At 33.4% G+C, this 23396-nt stretch overlaps 1 protein-coding gene across 3 annotated transcripts in view; it reads right to left on the bottom strand.

The window, feature by feature from the left end:
- Window positions 1-22557, bottom strand: part of LOC114325769 (polycomb protein Scm) — a 138198-nt gene extending 115641 nt beyond the window's left edge. Inside the window, exon 1 of one of the 3 annotated variants that reach the window (XR_003651729.2) lies at window positions 21952-22556. Coding sequence is in view for 2 of the 3 variants with exons in the window: in XM_028273899.2 (XP_028129700.1) it covers window positions 21952-22299 (348 nt within the window). In the remaining variant the exon portion in view is untranslated. Of the gene's footprint in view, window positions 1-21951 lie in introns of all 3 variants that reach the window. The other 2 variants (XM_028273899.2, XM_050647003.1) reach the window with 2 other exon arrangements.
- Window positions 22558-23396: the final 839 nt, after the last annotated feature.

Here is a 23396-nt window from a genome sequence, read left to right as displayed (position 1 = left end):
TCCGACTCCTAACCGCCATTCTTCTCTGTTTAACCATAGACCTGGAGGGATTTCTCTTTCCTCTAGTTCTTTTTCAATTCCCTCCCTCCAGCTTCTTCTCGGCCTTCCTCTTTTTCTTCTCCCTTGTGGTGTCCATGCCAAAATCTGTTTAGGGATCCTGTCATCTGGCATTCTCTGTACATGGCCGTACCATACCAATTGTTTTGTTTTTATGTCATCAAGTATTGTATGTGTTACTCCCATCATTTCTCGTATTCTCTCGTTCGGTATCCGATCTCTTCTTGATTTGCCTGCTGCTCTTCTCCAGAAGTCCATTTCTGTTACTAGTAACATTTTCTGCGCTCTTTGTTTCAGTGGCCAAACTTCACTGCCATATGTGATTATACTTTTAAGTATGCTATTGTATATGAGCTGTTTGTTCGCTTTAGATATTGTCTGGTCCCACAGAATGCCGTTCATCATGGATATGGCTTTTCTACCCTGCATGTTTCTGTCTTTTATAGCAGCATCGAGTGTTCCATACTTAAATTAAATTTAAATTAAACATTGTCCAAGCTTCTTTACGTGAATCCTTACACTTTTCAGTGTTGGAATGTCTATTTGATTGTTTGATGATTATTCATTTTCAAGTTTTTCCGGGGTGCATTAATTTCTTTAATATCTTTCCTCTTTTTTGTCCAATTTCGTTTATTCTTTATATCCGTTTTCTCCTTCTTCTGCCTGTTTCCTTGTTTTATCCTCTTTATTAAATTGTTTTTTCTCAACTGTTTGCTCTCAATTTTTTCTATCAGAAGTTCTTGATTGATCTGCTATCTCATTTCTTCATTTTTGCCTCTATTCATTTTGCAAACCTTAGCAAAAGCAATCCTTCTACGATATTTCATTTCCACAGCTGTTTTTATTTCGTGATTTTTCTATAATGTTGATGCTTCATAAAAATTTTTCACAGATAAGTTATTTGCCACTTTATTGTCCATGTCCAGATCGTTTTCTTTTTGATTTATTTCTTTTTTTTATTGGTTGGTATCGTTTCTTTCAATACATTTTTATCTCTATTACAGTTACATAGTTTTCATACTCTAATACCAGAGTATGAATATAGTGTAATGAGTCCAACATAGTATACCAGATATCGTAAAATACATTAAGATAAGTTGTCTGAGGTAGATAGAGCATGTGGTGTGAATGGAACAAACTGACCACTTTAGAAAAAGACTCCATGATAGACCCATTTGTTAGAGAAGAAAAGGAAGACTCAAAACAAGTTTCCTTGATAATATTTATGAAGACCAGAAATATGAGAATATAGCCCGTCTCAAACCCTTTTTTCAGTGCGTCACAGATTATCGAATTCTCTCTAACGCATTACAGTTGGAAGTGACAGAAAACAATGTAACTCTGTGATTATTATACATTGAACTTAGAAAATTATGTATTTCTTGACGGGTATTTGAATATTAAAACGGATTTCTACTTATAGATGTATAATTGGTTAGCGATTACAATACTCTAAATAGATAACCAATCAATGAGGCGAGTAAAGATAATTTGACACAAAAATAATCGATCATATGGTAAAATGACAATTGTAACTTCTAGGTTAGAAATTTGTCAACGACGTAAATACAAATATTGTATGTCATTGGTATATTCGGTCATTGTATAGTAAAATTTGATATTACATTTATTTATTTTTACATTAAACTCTTTTAAATATTAATATTTTGGCAAATATTTGTATAAATATTGATGTATTTAAATATTCTGACGACTGTCAGGTTTAACTAAAATGTCATGTAATGATTTGCGACATTTTTAAAATCATATGATGACGTCAAATATGACGTCAAAATTAATGAGACACGAAAAAAAAGGGTTTGGGATCTACTATACATGATTGGCAGATGGATAGGGATGACTGGAGAGAAATTCTTGAGGAGGTTAGGACCCTAACAGTGCGATTAGATAGAATTATATGCAGGTTTTCAGGTACATATAGCCAAATGGACAAATTCTGTACAGCTTTTCAGAGGTAGCCAGGACTGATAACAAAATTTTCAAGTGGACAATGGTCTACCTGATAGTTGTCTCAGACAACTGTCTATCGCCGCAACTTCATCCTGATGGTTGGATGCTTGCACCCTTACAAAGAACAAAAATTTTTAAATTTGTTTTTTTTTTTGTGGAGTCTCTTAACCCTCGTAAGCTGGTGCGGGTTGTAGCTGCATCCCAGACCTTCTTTTCCTCACCTATCTTTTTTGATATTTTTTATTTTTGTTCATTTTTTTATTCGCATTAAATTCAATTCTAAAGGTATTCCACCCATTACAGCATTTAAAATTCATTGCATGTACATACATGCTTTATCGGAAAAGTGACTGTGGGGTACAAATGCACCCCTACCGTTATTAACATTTGCCATAATATTTTAAAACTTATAATTTCTCAAGTGTGTTCTCGAGAGAAATATGTTACAAGTTTACGTTTTTTTTGATTGAAATAGTAGGGGTCAGCTTGGTAATATAATCCGCAAGATTTTACTAGAGTCGTAGAAATAGTCGGAGAGATAGAAGCGGATTTTGTGCGTGATAAGTAATATGGAAAAACTATATGGGGATATGTTGAATTAGTTGTGTACATGACTTTCACCAACTACCGGAAACCAGAGTTGGGGCCGAGGGTAGTTATAAGGGGTCAAAGTCGCGGATTTTATAATTTTTTTTATGACGCTCATGATCGAGATAGTGCACCAAAATTTGGGAATAAGTAGGTCATGACGTAACTAAGTAAAATCTCTAGGGGCGAAACGCTGCGTGGCCGACAAAGGGGTGGGGGTAGGGGTGAATATAAAAAATATAAAGGGTTTTTTGCGACGTTCGTGATTGAGATAGCGGACCAAAATTTGGGAATAAGTAGATCATGACATTACTAAGTAAAATCCCCAGAGCCGGAAACCAGAGTTGGGGGCGAGGGTAGTTATAAGGGGTCAAAATCGCCGTTTTTATTATTTTTTTTGTGACGCTCATGATCGAGAGAGTGCACCAAAATTTGGGAATAAGTAGGTCATGACGTAACTAAGTAAAACCTCACGGCGTGGCACGCTGCGTGGCCGACAAAGGGGTGGGGCAGGGGTGAATAAAAAAAATACAAGGGTTATTTTGCGACGTTCGTGATTGAGAGAGTGTACCAAAATTTGGGAATAAGTAGACCATGACATAACTAAGTAAAATCCTCAGAGCCAAAAATCAGAGTTGGGCATGAGGGTAGTTATAAGGGGTCAAAATCGCCGTTTTTATTATTTTTTTTGTGACGCTCATGACCGAGATAGTGCACCAAAATTTGGGAATAAGTAGGTCATGAGGTAACTAAATACAATATCCAGGGATGGAACGCTGCGTGGCCGATAAAGGGGTGAGGGTAGGTGTGAATATAAAAAATATAAGGGGTTTTTTGCGACGTGCTAGATTGTGATAGTGCACCAAAATTTGGGAATAAGTAGACCATGACTTAGCTAAGTAAAATCCCCAGAGCCGGAAACCAGAGTTGGGGATGAGGGTAGTTTTAAGGGGTCAAAGTCGCAGTGTGTATTATTTTTTTTTGTGACTCGGCACAACATTTGTCCCCCACGGAGCGTTCCGCCCCTGGAGATTTTACTTAGTAATGTCATGATCTACTTACTCCCAAATTTTGGTACACTATCTCGATCACGAACGGCAAAAAAACCCCCATATATTTTTATACTCACCCCTACCTACCACCACTTTGTACCCCAAGCAGCGTTCCGCCCCTGAAGATTTTACTTAGTTACGTCATCACCTACTTACTCCCAAATTTTGGTGCACTATCTCCATCATGAGCGCCACAAAAAAAATAATAAAAACCGCGACTTTTACCCCTTATAACTACCCTCGTCCGCCACTCTGGTTTTCGCCTCTGGGAATATTACTTACTTATGTCATGATCTACTTATTCCCAAATTTTGGTGCACTATCTCAATCACTAACGTCGCAAAAACCCCCTTACATTTTTTTATATTCACCCCTGCCCCACCCCTTTGTCGGCCACGCAGCGTTCTACTCCTGGAGATTTTACTTAGTTACGTCATGACCTACTTATTCCCAAATTTTGGCGCGCTATCTCGATCATGAGCGTCACAAAAAAATATAATAAAAAACGGAACTTTGACCCCTTTTAACTACCGTCCTTCCGCACTCTGGTTTCCGGCTCTGGGGATTTTAATTATTTATGTCATGGTCTACTTATACCCAAATTTTGGTGCACTATCTCAATCACGAACGTCGCATAAAACCCCTTATATTTTTTATATTCACCCCTACCCCCACCCCTTTGTCGGCCACGCAGCGTTGAGCCCCTAGAGATTTTACTTAGGTACGTCATGACCTACTTATTACCAAATTTTGGTGCACTATCTCGATCATGAGCGTCATAAAAAAAATAATAAAATCCGCGACTTTGACCCCTTATAACTACCCTCGGCCCCAACTCTGGTTTCCGGCCGTTGGTGAAAGTCATGTACACAACTAATTCAACATATCCCCGTATAGTTTTTCCATATTACTTATCACGCACAAAATCCGCTCCCAGCTCTTAGACTAAAATTAACGTACCACTTTAAAAATAGGTCATTTTTGATGTCTCGAATTTCCTAAACCTGTTGTCTGATTTAAGTGATTTTTTTAATATGTTGTAGCCTTATTCTTTAACAATATCGCTGTAATAATGTTGTTGCTAGACAGGTAAATTGTCATTGTATACCGGGTGTACCAATCAAACTGTGTTTTTTTCTTAAAGTTCACCACACCATGTGGAATGTTCTAGCATTTATAAAATATGTACTCAAATTAAAACCCAACTATAGCCTCAGGTATTTTTAACATTCTGTTTTTTGATTCAATCGCTTATGTTGGATAATAAAAAAGTTAGGTACTTTAACAACTAGCCATGTCTTTCATCAATACAGGGTGTGAGACAAACTTTAAGGGGTAATTCTGCATGAAAAAGAAATGACAGTTTATTTTATAAACACATGTCGGCAAATGCTTCGTTGTCGAGATATGGGATGTTGAAATTTTTCTTACAAACTGACGATTTATTGCTCTAAAACCGGTTGAGATATGCAAATAAAATTTGGTGGGTGTTAAGAGATAGTTTTTGCCCATTTTTGATATACAATTAGGAAATTAATATTCCCCATTGGCGTGATAGTCCTGTCGCCAGGTGGGGTACAACGGCCTCCTGTATTCAGATGGACTTACCCAAGTTTTTTTTATGTATTTTGACCCGTAGAACACGAATTTTTTGGGTAACAGTTGAACCGCATGTCGATAAGATTGTTACAAACCAAGAAGTTGAGGAATCACATAACAGCGATTTCTCGCAAAACAAAACATTTTTTTTGTATTTTTTGGGCCATTCTAACCAAAAAATGTTCCTACAAATTTTTTCGTAGGATGCATAGTTTTCGAGATAAACGCGGTTGAACTTTCAAAAAATCGAAAACTTGCAATTTTTGAACCCGAATAACTTTTGATTAAAAAATAAAATAGCAATTCAGCTTACCGCATTTGAAAGTTCAAGTCAAATTATATCGGTTTTAATTATTTGTATTGCTAAAAATTTATTATTTTATTGTTAAAAAAAGCTATAAACACCTAGTGCTTGAGTGATGTTTTCAATGATTTCTCATTTAAAATCGAACGAGTAGGTAGAAGAGGTAAAAGTGCAAGCGGGGCTATTTCTACGTAGCATGCATTAAAACGCATGTATTAGGCACGGGAAACACTATGTGTTTATAGCTTTTTTTAACAATCAAAAAATAAATTTTTAGCAATGCAAATATTCAAAACAGATATACTTTGACTCAAACTTTTAAAGGCGGTAAGCAGAATTGCTATTTTATTTTTTATTCAAAGGTTATTCGGGTTCAAAAATTGCAATTTTTCGATTTTTTGAAAGTTCAACCGCGTTTATCTCGAAAACTATGCAGCCTACGAAAAAACTTGTATTAACATTTTTTGGTTAGAATGACCCAAAAAACACAAAAAAAATGGTTTGTTTTGCGAGAAATCGCTGTTATGTAATTCCTCAACTTCTTTGTTTATAACAATCTTATCGACATCCGGATCAACTGTTACCCAAAAAATTCGTGTTCTACGGGCCAAAATACATAAAAAAAACTTGGGTAAGTCCATCTGAATTAAGAAGGCCGTTGTAACCCCCCTGGCGACAGGACTATGAATACGGGTAATATTATCCGTATGCGCGTCAATGGAGAATATATAATTCTTTGGCGAAAACTGAGGAAGTGGTTAATTGCTTGAATATATGAAATTTAAGGAAATAAAAGACAGATATCGAGCACTGAGTTTTATTAAATATTCCTCTTCTTCCTACTTTATAAATAGGCTCAATGCCTGTTTTACTTCGGTTTTTAGCCTCAATTGACATTGTCTGACCATCTTTTCCTCGGTCGTCCCAATGATCTTCTTCCATTTGGTGATTTGTCTCTTGCTATTCATACTATTCTATTTTCTGTCATTCTTTCTACGTGTTGATTCCATTTTATCTTTCTTCTTTTGGTCCACATGTTTATTTCTTCTATACCATATCTCGCTCGTATTACCTCACTTCTTAGCCTGTCTCTTAGAGTTTGGTTTGTTATTTTTCGTAAGACTTTCATTTCCGCTGTTTCCAGCAGTCTTTGTGTTTTCGCCGTATCTGCTCTTGTTTCCGCTGTGTACGTCATTATCGGTCTTATTGTTGACTTATATATCCTGGTTTTCGTTTCCATTGTGAGGTATTTGTGTCTCCAGATTGTGTTGTTGAGACATCGTGCTGCTGTGTTCGCCATGTTCACTTGTTTTTGTACTTCTTCTTCCACTCTTTCGTAGCTTGACAGTTTTACTCCCGAGTATTCAGTTTCCATCACTTGTTCTATTATTTTGATATTTACGACCAATTTACGTCATCTTTACATCGTCGTTCACGGAAGTGTTCAAGTGATAACTGAAACATGACAACCGATAAGACTTTGACTAAAATTATGTACAGTCACTACAGAGTGAACTGCATATTCAAAGAAACTATATTTGATTGAGCATGAGTTTTTTCATACAGAATTATCCCTTAAAGTTTGCCGCACTTATTTAGAAATCCTGTATTGTGTGTGTGTGTGTGTGTGTGTGTGTGTGTGTGTGTGTGTGTGTGTGTGTGTGTGTGGTGTGTGTGTGTGTGTGTGTGTCTGTGTGTGTGTGTGTGTGTGTGTGTGTGTGTGTGTGTGTGTGTGTGTGTGTGTGTGTGTGTGTGTGTGTGTGTGTGTGTGTGTGTTGTGTGTGTGTGTGTGTGTGTGTGTGTGTGTGTGTGTGTGTGTGTGTGTGTGTGTGTGTGTGTGTGTGTGTGTGTGTGTGTGTGTGTGTGTGTGTGTGTGTGTGTGTGTGTGTGTGTGTGTGTGTGTGTGTGTGTGTGTGTGTGTGTGTGTGTGTGTGTGTGTGTGTGTGTGTGTGTGTGTGTGTGTGTGTGTGTGTGTGTGTGTGTGTGTGTGTGTGTGTGTGTGTGTGTGTGTGTGTGTGTGTGTGTGTGTGTGTGTGTGTGTGTGTGTGTGTGTGTGTGTGTGTGTGTGTGTGTGTGTGTGTGTGTGTGTGTGTGTGTGTGTGTGTGTGTGTGTGTGTGTGTGTGTGTGTGTGTGTGTGTGTGTGTGTGTGTGTGTGTGTGTGTGTGTGTGTGTGTGTGTGTGTGTGTGTGTGTGTGTGTGTGTGTGTGTGTGTGTGTGTGTGTGTGTGTGTGTGTGTGTGTGTGTGTGTGTGTGTGTGTGTGTGTGTGTGTGTGTGTGTGTGTGTGTGTGTGTGTGTGTGTGTGTGTGTGTGTGTGTGTGTGTGTGTGTGTGTGTGTGTGTGTGTGTGTGTGTGTGTGTGTGTGTGTGTGTGTGTGTGTGTGTGTGTGTGTGTGTGTGTGTGTAGTGTGTGTGTGTGTGTAAGTGTGTGTAAGTGTGTGTAAGTGTGTGTAAGTGTGTGTAAGTGTGTGTAAGTGTGTGTAAGTGTGTGTAAGTGTGTGTAAGTGTGTGTAAGTGTGTGTAAGTGTGTGTAAGAGTGTGTGTCAGAGTGTGTGTCAGAGTGTGTGTAAGTGTGTGTAAGTGTGTGTGTAAGTGTGTGTGTAAGTGTGTGTGTAAGTGTGTGTGTAAGTGTGTGTGTAAGTGTGTGTGTAAGTGTGTGTGTAAGTGTGTGTGTAAGTGTGTGTGTAAGTGTGTGTGTAAGTGTGTGTGTAAGTGTGTGTGTAAGTGTGTGTGTAAGTGTGTGTGTAAGTGTGTGTGTAAGTGTGTGTGTAAGTGTGTGTGTAAGTGTGTGTGTAAGTGTGTGTGTAAGTGTGTGTGTAAGTGTGTGTGTAAGTGTGTGTGTAAGTGTGTGTGTAAGTGTGTGTGTAAGTGTGTGTGTAAGTGTGTGTGTAAGTGTGTGTGTAAGTGTGTGTGTAAGTGTGTGTGTAAGTGTGTGTGTAAGTGTGTGTGTAAGTGTGTGTGTAAGTGTGTGTGTAAGTGTGTGTGTAAGTGTGTGTGTAAGTGTGTGTGTAAGTGTGTGTGTAAGTGTGTGTGTAAGTGTGTGTGTAAGTGTGTGTGTAAGTGTGTGTGTAAGTGTGTGTGTAAGTGTGTGTGTAAGTGTGTGTGTAAGTGTGTGTGTAAGTGTGTGTGTAAGTGTGTGTGTAAGTGTGTGTGTAAGTGTGTGTGTAAGTGTGTGTGTAAGTGTGTGTGTAAGTGTGTGTGTAAGTGTGTGTGTAAGTGTGTGTGTAAGTGTGTGTGTAAGTGTGTGTGTAAGTGTGTGTGTAAGTGTGTGTGTAAGTGTGTGTGTAAGTGTGTGTGTAAGTAAGTGTGTGTCGTAAGTGTGTGTGTAAGTGTGTGTGTAAGTGTGTGTGTAAGTGTGTGTGTAAGTGTGTGTGTAAGTGTGTGTGTAAGTGTGTGTGTAAGTGTGTGTGTAAGTGTGTGTGTAAGTGTGTGTGTAAGTGTGTGTGTAAGTGTGTGTGTAAGTGTGTGTGTAAGTGTGTGTGTAAGTGTGTGTGTAAGTGTGTGTGTAAGTGTGTGTGTAAGTGTGTGTGTAAGTGTGTGTGTAAGTGTGTGTGTAAGTGTGTGTGTAAGTGTGTGTGTAAGTGTGTGTGTAAGTGTGTGTGTAAGTGTGTGTGTAAGTGTGTGTGTAAGTGTGTGTGTAAGTGTGTGTGTAAGTGTGTGTGTAAGTGTGTGTGTAAGTGTGTGTGTAAGTGTGTGTGTAAGTGTGTGTGTAAGTGTGTGTGTAAGTGTGTGTGTAAGTGTGTGTGTAAGTGTGTGTGTAAGTGTGTGTGTAAGTGTGTGTGTAAGTGTGTGTGTAAGTGTGTGTGTAAGTGTGTGTGTAAGTGTGTGTGTAAGTGTGTGTGTAAGTGTGTGTGTAAGTGTGTGTGTAAGTGTGTGTGTAAGTGTGTGTGTAAGTGTGTGTGTAAGTGTGTGTGTAAGTGTGTGTGTAAGTGTGTGTGTAAGTGTGTGTGTAAGTGTGTGGATGCTGAAAAACTGGCTTGGATGCCAAAAATACTTAAAATTGTAGTACCCTTCTATTCTTAAATTATTAGCTTTACTTTTTATTGTTAATTACTGTTTTAATCTTATTATTACCTACAAGCTTTTAATAGTTAGTTGAGGTCTATTTTTTGATATTTTTATTTTTGCACTGCTTTATATTTGATATTAAATTAATAACATGCCGCAAAAAATCCTAGGACAACCTGAAGCAGCGTTCTTTGTTGAATATTCACTTGATTTCTAACACAAGTCAAAAAATGAACCTAACATTACATAACTACAGAGTTATCTCATAACTTGAGGTTTAACGTCGCGTTATAAAGTAACAGTTGATATATCAGATAACTCAAGAACTGTCACAAAATAATGCAAGTAGTTAAGTTAAATATGATACATCACACCAATTCGAGGATTATAACTTAACTACAGGATAACTTTACGTTAAAGATAACTTCGGTCATCCATCACAGGGCTGATTATTAACTAATCTCCATACCAGTGAGAATTTTACTACATATAATTTGTTGTGTACAGAAAAAAAGTAGAGAAAGCCATAAAATATTTGCACCTACACTCTTAGATTAGATTATGTGAGGTTGTTAAGGCTATGCAGCCTCTTCGCAATTCGACCTATAACTATAAAGATCTTTTGTGCATTCCTACACTCTTAAATTAGTATTATGTTCATATGGGATTGAGCAGCAATTTTATTATTGTTGTAATGAAAATTATTTAATGTCCGAATGGTATATTATTTGACAAATAATGACATGATTTTGAAGTCAGTATGATATAATGCCCTAGGGCGTTATATTGAAAAATAACGCCCTAGGGCATTAAATTTAAATAACTAGTTAAATACTGTCAAGTTGACAAATAACAACCTAAGTATAACTATGGTTACCACAATTAAGTTACGACTATTGCTGGTAAATGTACTTATTCAAAAACTAATTAATTCAAAATTCATTCAAATTTTTTGAATATAAAGAATAATATAGTTGGACATTACACGTTAAAGGCTCCACAGGTATTAGAGATAATAACGCTTTCGGTCAACGTATATCCCTCAGGCCAAAGGCCCTCGGTATATACACCATTGACTTCAAGCGTTATTATCCTTATCATACGCTTGGTACCTTAATAACTATAATTAACTGATGTTTTATTATAACAAGGAGGATGGAATTATTATAACAAGGAGTTAATTTAACCTGTTTTATTTTATTACAATCCCAGAGAATAGCAGTTCTCGCCAGTGGCGAATATAATATAATATCCGTATAATCGAATCTTTCCGTAATATTCATATCAGCTCTTTTGTAGCTGGAATATTGTATGCGGCACTCATTTTTACAGCGATTAGCGGTTTTTTATTCTCGTATTAGTATAACAATAAACAACTACAGGTTAAAATAACTGCTTGTTATAATAATCTTTTTTTAAAAATGGTTTTCCGGATTGGTGATCAAAACGTTATTTATTTATTTATTTATTTTACGGATATACCATTTTTACAAAAATACGACGTCAACCTTTACAAAGCATAGGTTCAACCGGTTGCGTTAAAAAAAACAAACCAAAAATTAAAATTAAACAACATTCAATAAAAGTGGTAGCTTATGTTATTAAATAATGCTCAAAATCTCTCAACTGATTTCTTAAATGTTGCTACAGATATTCCAAATAACTCTAAACTATTGCTGTGCTCATTGGCAGTTCGTAAAATTCTTGTAATGGGTTGATTTTGACCATGATTTGTAGTGTGGAATGGAATGTTGAAAATCTCAGTGTTACGAGTTCTTCTAGTATTAACATTAAAACTTATTAAACTTAGTAACTCTGGATCTTGAACATATCCATTTATAATCTTAAAAAGGAAACATAAAGCCGCTTGACACCTTCTATGATGTAGTGGTGAGATATTTAGTATTGACAGTATATCATCATATGTGTATTGCTGTCTAATAAAACCAATCTTGTAAGCACATACCCTCAAGAATTTATTCTGAACTCTCTCGATACTGTAGATGTCACTGTTATATGAAGGAGACCAAATGAGAGAACCATACTCCAAAACTGATCGGACTAAACTAAAGTATAACATTTTTAAAGTTTGTACTGAAAACTGATTACAGTTTCTTAGAATAAATCCCAACATTTTTAAAGCTTTAGCTGAAGTTTCGTTAATGTGATATTTAAAAGTTAATTTAGAATCAAAATTTACACCTAAATCCTTAATATTATAACGTGCCTCTAATGGCACATTATTTATACAATAATCATAATTTACAAACTCTCTTGATCTTCCAAAAGTAATTTTAAAACATTTTTTTTATATTTAAGTATAGCATGTTTACCTCACACCAACTAGCTCAGCTTTTAATATCATTCTGTAACAAAGAGCATCATTAACGTTATCAGCAAACATTAGAAATTTACTACTTTTAATCACTGAGGATATATCATTAACAAATATATTAAATAAGAGAGGCCCAATATGAGACCCCTGAGGAACTCCCGAGGTTACAGATACTTGTTGAGATAAACAATTTCCATATTTAACATACTGACATCTACCAGATATATAACTACCTATCCACTCAATTATTTTACCTCCAAATCCATAGCCTTTTAATTTAGCAATAAGCAGATCATGGTTAACTCTATCGAAGGCTTTAGAGAAGTCTGTGTAGATAGCGTCAACCTGATCCTTCTGTTCAACTGAATTAGCAATGAAATTAGTATACAATATTAAGTTCGTGCATGTAGACTTACCTTTAGAAAAGCCATGTTGTCTAACATCAATTATATCTTTAGAATTCCATGTCAAAAAGTTATTTACAAGGCACTCAAAAAGTTTGGGTAATACAGATTGGTTACAAACCGCTCGATAATTTTCAATATCATTTTTATTACCAGACTTAGAAATTATTGTTAAATAACTAGTTTTCCAAAAATCAGGAAAGATGCCAGTACTCAATGAGGAATTAAATAAGTAGCAGATAGGTTTTACGAGAGTAAAAATGCACTGCTTGAGAACATAAGCTGGCAAACAATCTGGTCCAAGCGATAATTTCCAAGGCATCTTTAAAACACTATCAATTATGTCTGAGAGCTCAATACTATAATTATTCACATTTACACTCTGCTGATAGTTAAAAATTGGGATCTGATTAACTTTAGAATTAGAATATGTAGTTGAGAAAAACTTACTAAATAAATTAACTACGTCTTGAGCATTATCACCTGTACTATCACCGTAGAACATACTAGATGGCAGATTATAACTTTTACGTTTATTATTGATATACTTCCAAAAATGTCGAGGATTTGATAGAATCCCATTCTCAATATTATTCAAATAGTTACTATAACATTGAGAGGAGACTTGTTTACATTCATTTCTTAACTGAGAAAATCTTAAATAATCATCCCTTCTACCAAATAATTTGTACTGCTTATGTATTTTCTTTTTTAAATATATCAACTTCCTTAATTTACCATTAAACCAAAGCGGAAACGAACTTGTTTTAAATTTTTTGATCGGAACAAATAAGTCAAAACCTGTATACATAAAATCATAAAATACTGCTAAGCTGTAATTCACATCATCTGATAAAAGTAAGTCCCAATTAATACTTGCGAAGTAATCATTTAATCCGATATAATTTGCATTTTTAAAATCATAATAAAATTCCTCGTAGTTCAGTTGATAATGCTTTTCAAAACCAGTTAATTCTACAACTATAGGCGAATGATGGATACTATTATCAAATAGCGTATCAAGTGGAATAACTACATACTACATCAACAATGTTTAAATTTGTAAATACTAAATCTAGAAAGACATTACGACTGTTAGGTAAAGTGTTTATTTGAAACATGTTAAAATAACCAAAAGAATTTGCCAAATAAACAGCAGGAGAGTCATCAGGACATTCAAAATTTAATCCAAAGTTGTCATTACTCCAGGAAGCATTTGGCAAATTATAATCACCACACAGTACAAAGTTTCCACACTTCTCCATAACATATTCAACTGAACTGCAATGTAACATGTATACATTTAGGTCGGATGCAGGAGGAATATAAACTCCACCCATAACTATGCACTTATTATTAATTTTCAGTGATACAAAAATTTGTTCTACTTCACAATCAGGGATTATCACTTTCTGCGCACTTGTCATTTTTAACAGCAATCAACACACCTCCACCCCTAGTATTTCCTGTAGAAGCAGGATTGCGATCATTTCTAAACACATTATAGCCAATAAGTCCTAATTCTGCATCGTTATAATCACAAATTAACCAAGTTTCCACCAAAATGATTATATGATAATTACATTGAGCTATGGCAGTTTCCAGAGACTTTAGTTTAGTTCTTAATCCACCAACATTTTGATAATAAATTAATAAAGGAGGTGAGCTTATATGTTTCGTTGTGTCTAGTTTTTTTGTGTGGAATTATCATTTTTGCAAATTTCAGGTATACCTTTAACATATCGTATAAATAAATCTTTCTCACCTTGTTCTTGGCGTTTTTTGAGGTCCTCTTTAACTTTATTGAGTTTGTTGAGTTGCTGGGGAGTTAGATCAGAATTTAAAAATATCTTTTTTGCTTTGGCAACGTGAATCTTATTTTTTTAAATATTCATTACATCAAAAGAATTTGTTAATACAATTTTTAGGGAACGAGCACCATTTTTGTTTTTCTTACCAAATCTAACAGCTTTGACAACTTATATCCTCATGAGTAATATCCTTGAAAATTGAGATCACAGTAGCCAAATCATCAGAAGCAGCATTTCTTCTATCCACAGATTCACCTAGATTATGAATGATTAAATTGTTCATTCTCTTTTGTCTTTCAAATACCTCACTTACAATATCCTTCTTCTTGGTTTCTAGAATTCTGCAATTTCATATCCTTAACCTCATTCTGCAGTTTTTCAATTAATTTGACATTAATTTGTTAAAAACAAAAATGTAAAACATAATTTCTATTCCAATCAGTTGTACTTTATTCCTATCTATTTTATTGTTTCAACGAACCACTCTTTCATTTTGGTGTTCAAATGTTGAGCTACGGTATTTGCCAATGATCAAATGTTGAGCTACGGTATTTGCCAATTAGTTACAGAACCTACTAGAGTGACAAATGTATCTAAAACACTGGTAGATTATGTCCTGTCAAATACTAATAATACCATAGTAAATGTTCATGAAATTCCAAAATTAACTGACCACTCCATTATTTCTGTTAATCTAAGAAATATTAAAAGTACAGAAGATTGTAATGTTAAGAAATTTAGAAACTTAAGTCAGAGTAATATTTTGAAAATTCAAACTAATTTAATGTATTATAACTGGAATTTGAATTCTGTTGATGTTGACTCGATTTTTAATGAGTTATTTTTAAATTGTGAGATTGAAATCAGTAAAACAGCACCTATTCAAATCAGCCGGTTTAACTTAAAGCTACCATGGTTTGATAACGAAGTTTACTCTCTTATAAAATTACGTGATAATGCTTATAGAACTTTTAAAACAGCACTTGAACCGTTTAAACAGGAGTTGTGGAGTAATTTTAAAAGATATCGTAATGAAGTTGTTAATTTGTTAAAAACTCAAAAAAATCTTTATTATTTTAATAAAATAGATAGATTTAGACACAACCCCAAAGAAATGTGGAGAACGTTAAAAAATTTAGTGAACATTAAATCCAAAGGTTCACGTCAATATGTTCAATTTGAAACAGGTATGTATTTAACATGTCAAGATAGCAAGGAAATCGCTAACCAGTTCAACAGTTACTTTGTTGTAAGTATCAACAATATTGTTGGAGCTTTGGATTTGAGGGAAACCTGGTGTAATAAAAATAGTAACTTATACCTACCGATAAATAAATTTAAATTAGTATCTTTAAACGAATTACGTATGTATGTTAATAAATTAGACAGTAAATGCTGAGTTCATGATATATTAAACGCTAAAATTCTCAAAGACATTTTTGAAACAATTGGGCATATTATATTAAATTTAATCAATACTTCTCTGTCTACTGGTAAAATTCCAAATCAACTTAAAGTTAGTACAATTGTACCAATTCAAAAAATCAATAATACAGTGAAAGCTGAAGAATTCAGACCCATCAATACACTACCACCAATTGAAAAATTGATTGAACTTGTTTTATATGATCAAATTATTGAACATGTTTAAAAAATGCTATTTTAGTGGAGTCACTGAAGGTGGATATGAGCTATTACCTCCGATTTCGTTGAACCTCCATCGATTTGCATGAAAATTGGTGAGTGGTTAGAGGATACCTCAAGGAACAAAGGTGACATGGTGCCAACTTGCGCTTTTACCCTGGGGGTGGATTCCACCCCTTCTCGGGGGTGAAAATTATTTTATTTAAAATAACCCCATATTTCGATAGAGGGACAAATTTCAAGCAACATTTGTTATAGAAAGTTTTTCAAATCAAATCAAAACTTTTTGAGTTATTAAAGATCAAAGATTTTAATTTTTCTTGAGAAAAATGCATGTTTTTAACCAATTTTTCATCAATAACTCAAAAAGTGAAAGTTTTTACAAAAAAGTTATAATGATCAAAATTGAAGCTAATAAAAAATGAAATAAGCCACTTACTACAAAAACCTTTTTATGTTAACTAAAAGTGAGTTATAGGTAATTGAATATATTTTTTTTTCGGCGAGTAAAAAACTCTAAGTATTTAAGCTGAAATAACAGGAAATTGATGCATTTTATAACATAAACTTATTAAACATTTGTCAAAGTACTTAAAAATATCTATTAAATGAGCCCCCGAATATATTGATAGCGTTAAAATTTATGCTCCAAAATTTTTTCAAAATTTATCTTTTAAATTTTTTTCCAAAAAATGTTATTGTTTTTTTTTAATAACTCCGTTTGTGTTTACAATATCAGGTTCATCTAAAAACTGTTAGGAAGTTAATTCCAAGTGCTATTTAAGCACGTTGAACCTAATCTTTTAAACCCCTTACTTTTTTAAAAAGTAAAGGTTCAATGACCCCGGTTGCATGGTTCCCACAGCAAAATTTAAGATTTAAATGTTTCTATCTCGGTTATTTTTTACCTTATAGAAATAGTAAAACAGGTAAAATATTTGGCCTAGAAAAAACAAAAATTTGGTTATATATAATTTGTTACGTATATTGAGTATTTTTGGAGTTATTATCAAAAGAATATGAGAATAATGATTTTTTTAAATTATATCTTTTTTTCAAAAATATGCATTCTAAACCGGCCAAAATTATCGAAAACATTACTTATGCAAATATAAAGAAGTTCTTGTAAGGATTACTATAAATTTTAATTTTTGTGGAAATGGCGTATGTTTTATTTTTCACTTTTTCCTAAAAAATTCGAAACGGTTCTTTTATTTTCATTATAACTTGCTTAATTTTGACCCTATTACCTTGTTCTGAAGCTCATTAAATAGGTATTCCGAAGTACTTTGGCAAATGTTTAGCAGGAATATTTTATACATTGCATCGTTTTCCCGTTATTTAAGCTTGAATACTTAGATTTGAGTACTCGTCGAAAAAAATACACATTCAATTGCCAATAACTCACTTTGAACTAACATTAGTTTAGTTCTTTATGTGAGGAATGTATTCAATTTTTTATTATCTTCAATTTCAGTAATAATAACTTTTTTGTAAAAGCTTATAGTTTTTGATTTATACGTGAAAAACTGATTTAAAACATACATTTTTTTACGAAAAAATAAAATCTTTGGTCTTTAATAACTCAAAATGTGTTGATTTATTTTAATAACTTTATATAACAAATTTTGCTTATAATTTGTCCCTCTATCGACTTATGGTATTATTTTTAATAAAATAAGTTTCACCCCCGAGAAGGGGTGGCATGCACCCCCAGGGTAAAGGCGCAAGTTGGCATCATGTCACCTTTGTTCCTTGAGGTATCCTCTAATTACACACCAATTTTCATGAAAATCAATGGAGGTTCAACGAAATCGGAGGTGAAAACCTTCAGTGACTGCACTATTTTGATAAGTAATCAATCTGGTTTTAGAAAGCAACACTCTTGTGATTCGGCACTTCAATTGACAATTAGTAAATTTAAAACTGAATTGGATCAAAACAAATATGTAGTATCTGTATTCTTAGACCTTAAGAGGGCCTTTGAGACCATAGACTGAAATATTTTACTGACAAAATTGTGGCAATATGGCATTAGGGGTGGAGTTTTTGACTGGCTGAATAATTATCTATCAAATCACAAGCAGAAGGTTAAATTCAATAATTTTATGTCAGATGAACTTAACATTGATATAGGTGTACCTCAGGGCAGTGTCCTAGGGCCTTTACTTTTTATTCTCTACTTGAATGATATAGATCTGTTTGTTGATTGTGAGTTTGTTAATCTTTTTGCTGACGATACATTAATAGCTTGCAGTGATGCATGCTTGGAAAATGCAGTGGCAAAAATGAATTCAATTCTGGAGACTGTTTATAATTATTTAACATTAAAAAAGTTAAAATTAAATGTATCAAAGACAAAAGCTCTAATTGTAACCAGTAGATATAAGTATAACAAAATCAATATAAATAACATTAATTTATCCAAAAATGGTGAAAATATTGAAATAACAACAACTATTAAATACTTAGGATTTCAACTTGATAACACTCTTTCATTGGAAGATCATTTTTTTTATATACACAAAAAAATCAGCAAGAAATTATACTTTTTTACAAGAATAGCAAAAAATTTATCTTTAGAAACTAGACTTAGAGCCGGTTGTTCGAACGCTAATCAACAATGATCATTATTAAATATTTAATTACTGTCACCAAAACTGTCAATGTCAACTTTGTTTGGGTTGCTGAAAACATAATTAATTACAATTATGAGATTTATTATTAATTATGTTAATAATTATTGTTATATTAATTTATTATAGTCTCAGAATTGTAATTAATTATGTTTTGACAACCCAAACAAAGTTGACATTGACAGTAATTAATTATTTGATAATGATCATTGTTGATTAGCGTTCGAACAACCGGCCCTTAATGTATATAATTCAATAATCCAACCTCATTTTGATTATTGTGCATCAGTCTTATATTTGTTCAACCTAAATAAAATGGGGCAACTTCAAAAATTACAAAATCGTGGTATGCGTATAATATTAAGAATGGGCCGATTGACACCAATAAATTTAATGCTGAATACATTGAACTGGTTTTCGGTATATCAAAGATTTCAATATTTTGCATTGATTTTGGTTTATAAAATTAAAAACAATATAGCTCCCGATTATTTTCAGCAATTTATTAATTTTCCTAATACACACATACACGATACTCGAAATAAAAATAACATATACTTTTCTAAAATGAATTATAGCAGCTCAATGAATTCATTAATATTTAGAGGTTTCAGAGAATTTAATGAATTGCCTAATGAATTAAAAGACTGTAGGACAGTTAAAATTTTTAAAGATAGATTAAAGGTTTTGCTTAAAAATTTAAAGTAGTATTTGAATTGGCAGAGGACGTGCACAATATTTTTTGTTTATTTTTATTGGTTGACCAATTGGTTAACTTTGGTGAACTTTTATTGGTTGGTGAACTTGTTAATTTGATTATGCATATTTCGTTATTAATTTTGATTATAATTTGTTATTAATTTTAAGAATAAATTAAAGGTTTTTCTTGGGATAGTTGTGTTGAAATGACAGTGAATGTACACAATTTTCTTGTATTTATTTTATTGAATTTTTTTTATTGTGAATTATTGTATTGATTGATTTGATTTTGTTTATATGTAAGAAAAGTGTATTTAAGTTAAAAATTTGTATATTAGGTTACCTATTTGGAAATAAAGATATCTATCTATCTATCTATCTATCTATCTATCTATCTATCTATCTATCTATCTAAATACAATATTTAACTTAAACATGCAAAATGAAAACAGTCTCAGAACTTGACTTACGTTATTGATTTGATGATTTATTTTTATTTGCCTATTTTCTTCTTGGCATAACCACAGTTTTTTACGAAATGATCCATCTTCAATACTCTTTCTTGACTTTGATCCATACTGTCACTTTTACTATTATTCGTGGTGTGCAAGTACTTGGAAAGGGAAACGAGAAACGACCCTGCGCGAGTCACGGAGAAATATTGCAATTATCTTAAATAATTCATATTGTCAATTGAAATTGTCAAATTGACGTATATTTCATACCTTCTGTCAATGAAGCAGAAAAATTATATATTGCTCCACAATATTGATATGATATGCAATTATTATATAAAGGTAAATTTAATTAATTGTATTTTGCTTGCAGTACTGCATTTTAATAACTAATTTTATTTACTACATACAATTGTTGATGTTTTCATAACATAACCTGAATCTTATTTTTTCTTCTTATTATTTTTTTGGACTATGGCCTTGATAATTATCCAGTAACCAGGACTAATATAATTGGCCAATATAATTAAAAGTGCGAATAATAGTACAGAGCGTAGAAATAGGGGTCGCTTTGCCGAACTTGCACAGTCCCAATTACTATTATATATTATTATATTGATTTGATTTACATTTGTTTAACGATCTCAACGAAATTAAATTAATAAAGTACCTAAATAAAAATCTGATGATCTAACGGACCTGCTTTCAAGCCATCTTCTCTCACACACACAGACAAAAAATAGCATCCTTCATTTGTTCCCTATTACGTCTTCTATCAAACCATCAAAAATCTCTATTTTAGTATGGTTAAAACATTCTCTATATTTTTCTTAAAAAAAGAAAAAAGTTTTTCTTAAAAAAATATAAAATCCTTTTTTATATCGATACACTTTTGGCAAAGTAACGTAAGTGACATTTTTGAAAATCATGTTTTTCCATTAAACTAACGCTATTATTGTTCAGAAGACACTACCAAAGTGTAGTAAGCACCTTCTAAACAATAATAGTGTTAGTTTAACCCGCCATTACACGCGCTATGAGGGAATCCCTCACCATATTTGTTTATAACCAATGAAATTGTGTAAACTAATACGATAACCTTAAGCACTCAGGAATGCCTTTAGCATGGTTCATGAGAGGGTATGAAAAAGTTATAGAATATTTCTGGCGGTCAGTATGCTGTGTGATAGTTGAAAGAAGAGACATCCCTCTTCAAGTGAGGGAATTCCTCACTGCGCGTGCAATCACGGTGAAATCACGTTTCTGTTATCTCAAAGAAACTTTTAGGTTTTTATTTAATATTTAGGTAGGATTAATTAAAATATTATTGTTTGGATTAGGTTAGGAACAGTGGCACACCGAGTGGGGGGTTTAGGGGTTAAAAGCCCACCCAGAGCATATAGAAATATATATAAAAAAAGTAGGAAAATGTAACTTGTCTTTCACAAATAATACAAAAAACTTTCGGTGCCCAAGCTAAACCCCCCTCCCCCCAGAGGAAAATTCTAGGTGCGCCACTGGTTAAGAACCCATTTTTAAATTTACCTATTCTAATTGGGAAATAAGCCACAATTTAACTTTAAAAATTGATTTTATTGACGTTTCGAATTCCACCTCGGACGTCGTTATCAAAATACAAAATATTAATAGTTAATTACATAAATACCACAAAGAAATAGCTTCAGAACAGTTGTTAATTTTAATTTGTATTTTTAGTAAAATTAATTCGCGTAAAGAACGTTAATTTCTTCAGTGGCTTGCTGAAATTGAAAATTAAGAAAACTTGCTTTTGATCTATGTATATTACTTTTACTTTTGTTTTGTTAAATTAATAAAAAAAGTTGGTATACGAGACTTTCTATAATATGTGAGTACAACCCATTTTATATTTATACATGTTGACATTCATTCTTCTTCGAAATAAGTCGAACTTATGTAGGTGAGGGCGACGCTCATACGCGTGCAACCACGTCCGAATAGAAGACACGTGTAACGGCGGGTTAATAGAGAAACATGATTTTCGCCAAAAATGTCACTTTGGTTACTTTGCCAAAAATGTATCGATATGACTACATATAATGCCAAGGGATCTTACAAATACTGGCACACATTCTTTGGTTTCACAATAAGGGCTGTTATTAAATTTCTACCACCTGTTATTGCTATTTTGTTTGTTGTGTGTATTGTTACAGATTTTAGTCTCAGAATCCACCTGTTATCAAAAAATGTACAATTACAGTTAATAAGGCATCCCATGAAATTGATTAGGTCTTGCTAATATAAACAATCAATTAACACTTTAAAAAAAATAACGTTTTTGCTAATAAAGTTGCGTTTAAGTCAAGAGACATTTCTACACATGCATATTAGTAATTATATTACAAATTTACCTGAAATGGTCCAGGAGAACCCTCTAATGGTGTAGTAGGAGCCACAGCAGCTACTCTAGTACTTGCCAATTCTTTCTTTTGATGCTTGTTCATACAATAAGTCGAGCAGTATTCTTTTGAAGGGGCAGCATTGCCTCTAATAACATTATCACACTGTATGCAAGCTCCTTTGACATATGCCTTTCGGAATTCTGCAAGGCAAGTCTCAGAGCAAAACTCTTTCTTTCCATTTGTGGTGGGAAACACATATTTCAAGGGAAGCTTCGTTTCATTACACCAGGTACACGATATGATTTTCTTTGGCGGCCTACCTCTCGCTTTGCCGATAGAGGAATTGTTATTAGACATTATTTACTTTGAAAATTTACCAATATGCTTTACTAAATAAGTTTTGCGCAAAATAAATGCCATAATACCGGTGGCTTTACTACCAGAATGTTCACATATCTCTGGAAAACTAGGTGCCCACTGCACTGTTAAGTAAATGTATTTACTTATTTTCGGAAAATTGTGTGTATATGCTAAAATTAAAATGACACATTCATCTCACGTCAAAAACAGAATGTCAACAAACGAAAAAACAAATAGGAAGCTCCAACATTTTCGCAAATGACGCAAACAATCACGGAATGCACAGAACGCGCATTTCAATGCATAATTTATCTGACAATTGACGTGCTCTGTAGATAAACAGGAATACTATCATAGTACATGTACAGCTTCCAGTTATGTCCAATAGAGGACAGTACTTAGAACTACATCAAATATTGAATAGGTGGCACTAGCATATTATTTTAGAAACGATTTAAGATGATTTTTTAATTTTTCAGAAATGTGGAACTTATTACTTGATAAGAGTGATGTAGTCATGTCACGTCATGTATCAATACTAATTAAGTTATGCCATAAAATTCAGTAAACGTTATAATATAATATTATGAAGTCTAAACAGTCATAAATAATATTAGCCATAGATTGGAATAGGTCTATATCTATTTATGGCGTTATTATTAAGATTGTTGCGGTTTATAGGTTCAAATAATATATTTATTGTTTTCATACATAGGTACCTATTATGTAGTTTTTTATATTATAAGAGTAGACTATTGAGTGTAATTATAATAATAATGGAGTATCGAAAGGCTTAACAGAAGTAATGGACGAAACACCAAGAGGAATCTAGGTACCTATCTATATTGAACTATTTTCAAGAGGACTTCTTGAAGAAAACGAAAAGGCACAAGAATATAAGCTGGTCTGTTTCCTATATTGGATATAACCAAGCCTTCAGATAAGATGAAATTCAAAATTGACTCACCGCTTACGTTGATGTCTGTGCTGCCCTGCCCCATATATGGTGTGGTGTGCGACGTGTGCGTTATCACATCTTATTCGTATAATGAGGTGTAGGTATACCTAATCCTTTTCCTAAACAATATGCAACT

The sequence above is a fragment of the Diabrotica virgifera genome, chromosome 1 (assembly GCF_917563875.1).
Source record: "Diabrotica virgifera virgifera chromosome 1, PGI_DIABVI_V3a".
NCBI classification, from domain to species: domain Eukaryota; kingdom Metazoa; phylum Arthropoda; class Insecta; order Coleoptera; family Chrysomelidae; genus Diabrotica; species Diabrotica virgifera.
The sequence above is the reverse complement of the archived record's forward strand: the minus strand, read 5'-3'. Positions and strand labels throughout refer to the sequence as shown.